Source organism: Pinus tabuliformis, chromosome 7, assembly GCF_031772625.1.
Source record: "Pinus tabuliformis cultivar Carrire ecotype Pingquan chromosome 7, CPIR1, whole genome shotgun sequence".
Lineage (NCBI taxonomy): Eukaryota > Viridiplantae > Streptophyta > Pinopsida > Pinales > Pinaceae > Pinus > Pinus tabuliformis.
The window spans coordinates 1,322,212,174-1,322,216,552 of record NC_142293.1 but is presented as its reverse complement, the minus strand read 5'-3'; the positions used below and the strand labels follow the sequence as shown (position 1 = coordinate 1,322,216,552).

Genomic DNA, 4,379 nt, shown 5'->3' with positions numbered 1-4,379 from the left:
GAGTAATCCTTAAGCATTGATTTGAATTGCGCAATGCCAGGCGCGACGCTCCATACGAACCGTCAACCGTCTTTCAACAAGATACGTTGCGGTGAGCACAGACCAGAAGGTGAGGCGCCTGGGGAGGCGAGACATCGTGGTGGTGTGGAGGGAGAGACATTAGTATTCGCAGAACCACAAAATTGATGGCCATGCTTAGCCAAATAATCAAGCAAGACCGTCATCCCATCTGGCTTGCCGATGCGTTGATTCTTTCAGCCGTTGCATACAGCGACAATCCTCGGCAGGAACTTGAAACACTGAATACCACATTCGGCTTGCCGGAAACGGCGATCTATGAATTTCTGGAAGAAGACAAGCTGCGAATTTATAGCAGATTATAGCAGATTTCGCAAGGCTCAAATTATGCCTGTTGCATCGTAACACATTTCGATAGATGAAGATACGCTCAAGGTACGCGCGAGTTTTTCTAAGTAGTTTACAGTGGCAGATTATACAATAACATACGATTTTATTGACATAGATTTATTGATTCAAAGATAGCTTTTGTAAACTCCTAGTTACTAAAAAATGGTGCAGGCTAGATTCAACATTTGCTTTTTCACATTCAGTGTTTTCAATAGCGTTCTGGATTTTCGCCTTCATGATGGGGTACTAGAGAAAGGTTATACTGCATTTGGCCTGCATCTGATTGCAACATTCCAGAGTCTAGAGAAAGGGATTTTACAAGCTTTCTGAGACCCTGTACATTAGCCTTAGGAATACTCAATCCTTTCTCTAGATCTCTAGATTGTTGGGTTGGGACTTCTTATCTTCTGCACTGAATTGATGTACACCTCCACCGCCAATCTCGATATCCGTCACAAGTTTAAAGTCCTCAGTCTTTACAACTTCGTCTCTGATTCCTTCTCGCCTGGGCTTCCCCTTTCTATAAATCAAGTACAGAAGAAGCTGTGCAGCTCCAAGGCCGAAGCCGATTCCATTCGGGATCTATACATTACAGCAACACATTTGTTTGAATAATATGCATTCTACCTAAATCTAATTTCAATGAAAAACTTCAACACTAACTCCAACAAACACGTCTCGTTCCAGCACTACCCAAACTGCCCAAACTCCTCCGTTAAGAAACAGGAAGAATGACAGGAAAAATGGCATGAATTCCACGCTCTTCGTTACTATGACACTTTTCTGTTGCCACCCACATACGTGGGGATTACAAGGCCAGTCTGTAAAATTCAAAATGGCACTAATCTTCCTTGAATTATTGACAATTTTTTTTCTGTGCCTAAATGTTGAAAACCAAGCTTACCATAATTGTTAATGGAGAACCATACATGCTTAACGTTAAACACACGCATAGAATTCCTACTACGTTTATTCTCGTTTGTTGATTTAGTGCCAGAAAGGTCACCAAAAATACAGCAGCAAAAAATACTATATCCACAAGCAACACCAGAATAATAGTCTTGAGCTGCATAACAACACCAATTAGATGTACCATGAGTCATAAAATTTATTGGTCGACAAGATCCATCTTTCACTTTGGATTTATGAAGTGTTATCAGAATTCCAGTTCTCTATGTGACATACTAATATTTGTGTTCGATCTAATAGTCGTGGAAGCATCAACTGAAACACTCAATATGAAGGTGACTGAAAAAAAAAAAAAATACTACCCCAAGTCCCTTATGGGCATAAATTATAAACAGAATGATATATGCTGCTTCCAATACCGCGCCTGCCCCATTAATCGTAGAGATCAACAGTCCCCCGGGCTTTATTAATCCATAATATGTCCATTGCGAAGTGCTCAACAACGTGCAAATATAAGGGAGAGGTTTGAAGTCCTGTGTGGACTTATTCTTCACTATACGCCAAAATGTCTTCCTGTAAATAAAATATTATTGAACAACACTTGCAAGATTGACAAAACTCCCTAGAAACTAAATGTATTTAACCATTCAAAACATTTAAGAGCTTACACCGGCGATATGAAAACGAGGAACGATATCACATTTCCTGCAACATATTGCCCAAACATATAATAATTCAGATGAACAAGCGATTCAAATCACTAAAGAAACATTAAATGCGACTCTGATCATATATTGTATGTACTGACTGACAACACCAAGAATGAAGCTCACATCGGCCATAGCGAGTATATGGTGAGGACCAATGCAATTTTTTTCCTTATTCTCGTGGAAGATGCTGAGATTAATGATAAGGCAGGGCTTTTTCTTCTGAAGGCCTAAAATGCATCGTCCAACCAAACAATTGCAGCAATGGAGTGAGCGCCACGTCAAAGATGGCAGTACCTACTGTTAGGTGTATGAGTTCGACATGAGAGTTAGTCCGGAGCTTTCCGGAACTGCCATAGGTGGCCCATTCAGATGGCCTGAAAAATGTCTGGGATAAATGCCATTTGGATCGTTTCTTATTCTGGTCTTAGGATAAAAGTCAGATAGCTTCTTATCTTAATAGCCTTTTTGGACGAGAGGTGATGGTCAAAATGAGATTCTGCAATTTCAGTAAAGTAATATAACATTCTTCATGGACCCAATTTATTTGAATGGCAATTTAAACTTTTTGGTATGAGAATCAGATCTGGATTTCATGGCGGAAATCAAACCAATGAGATTATATAATTACGCCGTAAGGCGTTTCCCTCTGAAATAAACTCTCCAAACTGTTGTCGTGTCGAAATATGTGCCATTCGATTTGGTTGTTAGACGATCGAGTAATCCTTAACCGTTGATTTGAATTGCGCAATGCCAGGCGCGACGCTCCATACGACCCGTCAACCGTCTTTCAACAAGATACGTTGCGGTGAGCACAGACGAGAAGGTGAGGCGCCTAGGGAGGCGAGACATCGTGGTGGTGTGGAGGGAGAGACATTAGTACTCGCAGAACCACAAAATCGATGGCCACGCTCAGCCAAATAATCAAGCAAGACCGTCATCCCGTCTGGCTTGCCGATGCGCTGATTCTTTCAACCGTTGCATACAGCGACAATCCTCGGCAGGAACTTGAAACACTGAATACCACATTCGACTTGCTGGAAACGGCGATCTATGAATTTATGGAAGAAGACAAGCTGCGAAAAGAAGGCTTCGAGATCAGCCGAAAGCAGGTTCTTCTGGTCGTTAAAACCTGGCCAAAGATCACATGATCATCACCTGCAGAGGCACCACGGGGTTTATGGATGCGCTAACGGATCTCAACATAATGCAGAGGTCCTTGAGCCTGGGAGCGGGAGCTGCTCATGCGGGGTTTCTTGACAGAGCCAAGAGCATCCCATTGAAGTATCTTAGGCGCCAGTTAATACAAGGGAACAAAATTGTATTGACGGGCCATTCTTTAGGAGGAGCCGTTGCCTCGTTGCTCACCCTCAGATTGTTGGAATCGAGCCCTAAGTTTTGCCATGAACAAGTTCAATGTTATTCGTTTGGATGCCCTCTCTTCGCGGATTCAAAATTGGCAAAACATATAAATTCGCGTTACAGAAGACACTTTGTGCATATAGTTTCCAAGAGCGATATCGTCCCAAGGCTTATGTCGTTTGCGCATTTTCTGTACACCCTGTGGGCCGGCTTGGAGATCGGCCCACTGGAAGATGTGTTCAACATAACGCGGCTAGCGCTTCTGGTATGGCAAGTGCTCCCCAGAATCCGTAAGCAGCGTCTAGGAATAGCAACAGTGGCGATGCAGGCGGTGTCGTGGGTACCCGGCTTGATTCGTGGCTTCGTCCATCAGTTGTTAGCTTTGGCGTTGTCCTACCATTCGGGGTCAGGCTACTCCTTCGCAGGCCAGATGGTGCTGCTTGATGCAGACAGAAGCTTCGATGAGGATATCGATGACTCCTCGGATGTGGATAAGCACCTGGCCTTTCAGTTTACTCAGGTTGTTTCCATGGACAACATAAATGAGCACAGCCTTCTTAGCTACATCGAAAATGTATTTTCCGTTAAGACGAAGGAAGAAGAGACATTAGTACTCGCAGAACCACAAAATTGATGGCCACGCTCAGCCAAATAATCAAGCAAGACCGTCATCCCGTCTGGCTTGCCGATGCGCTGATTCTTTCAGCGATTGCATACAGCGGCAATCCTCGGCAGGAACTTGAAACACTGAATACCACATTCGGCTTGCCGGAAACGACGATCTATTAATTTATGGAAGAAGACAAGCTGTGAAAAGAAGGCTTCGAGATCGGCCGAAAGCAGGTTCTTCTGGTTGTTAAAACCTGGCCAAAGATCACATGATCATCACCTGCAGAGGCACCACGGGGTTTATGGATGCGCTAACGGATCTCAACATAATGCAGAGGTCCTTGAGCTTGGGAGCGGGAGCTGCTCATGCGGGGTTTCTTGATA

At 43.6% G+C, this 4,379-nt stretch overlaps 1 protein-coding gene across 1 annotated transcript; it reads right to left on the bottom strand.

Annotated features, from left to right (window-relative positions):
• Window positions 1–620: 620 nt before the first annotated feature.
• On the bottom strand, window positions 621–2,159 carry LOC149252442 (bidirectional sugar transporter SWEET17-like). The gene is made up of 6 exons (XM_089456665.1): window positions 2,126–2,159; window positions 1,986–2,022; window positions 1,680–1,890; window positions 1,313–1,474; window positions 1,072–1,191; window positions 621–990 (listed from the first exon to the last, which is right to left on the bottom strand). Exons 1-6 carry the CDS (start codon window positions 2,157–2,159, stop codon window positions 778–780), a joined length of 777 nt encoding a protein of 258 aa, XP_089312791.1. The 3' UTR covers window positions 621–777.
• Between the last annotated feature and the right edge of the window lie 2,220 nt (window positions 2,160–4,379).

Bases quoted from the DNA above. Each gene is read 5' to 3' on its own strand.
- LOC149252442 (XM_089456665.1), bottom strand. From the start codon at position 2,159: ATGGCCGATGTGAGCTTCATTCTTGGTGTTGTCA. The intron at 2,023-2,125 runs GTCAGTACATAC...AATATGTTGCAG, and splicing joins CTTCATTCTTGGTGTTGTCA to GAAATGTGATATCGTTCCTC. The intron at 1,192-1,312 runs GTAAGCTTGGTT...GGGTGGCAACAG, and splicing joins GTTCTCCATTAACAATTATG to AAAAGTGTCATAGTAACGAA.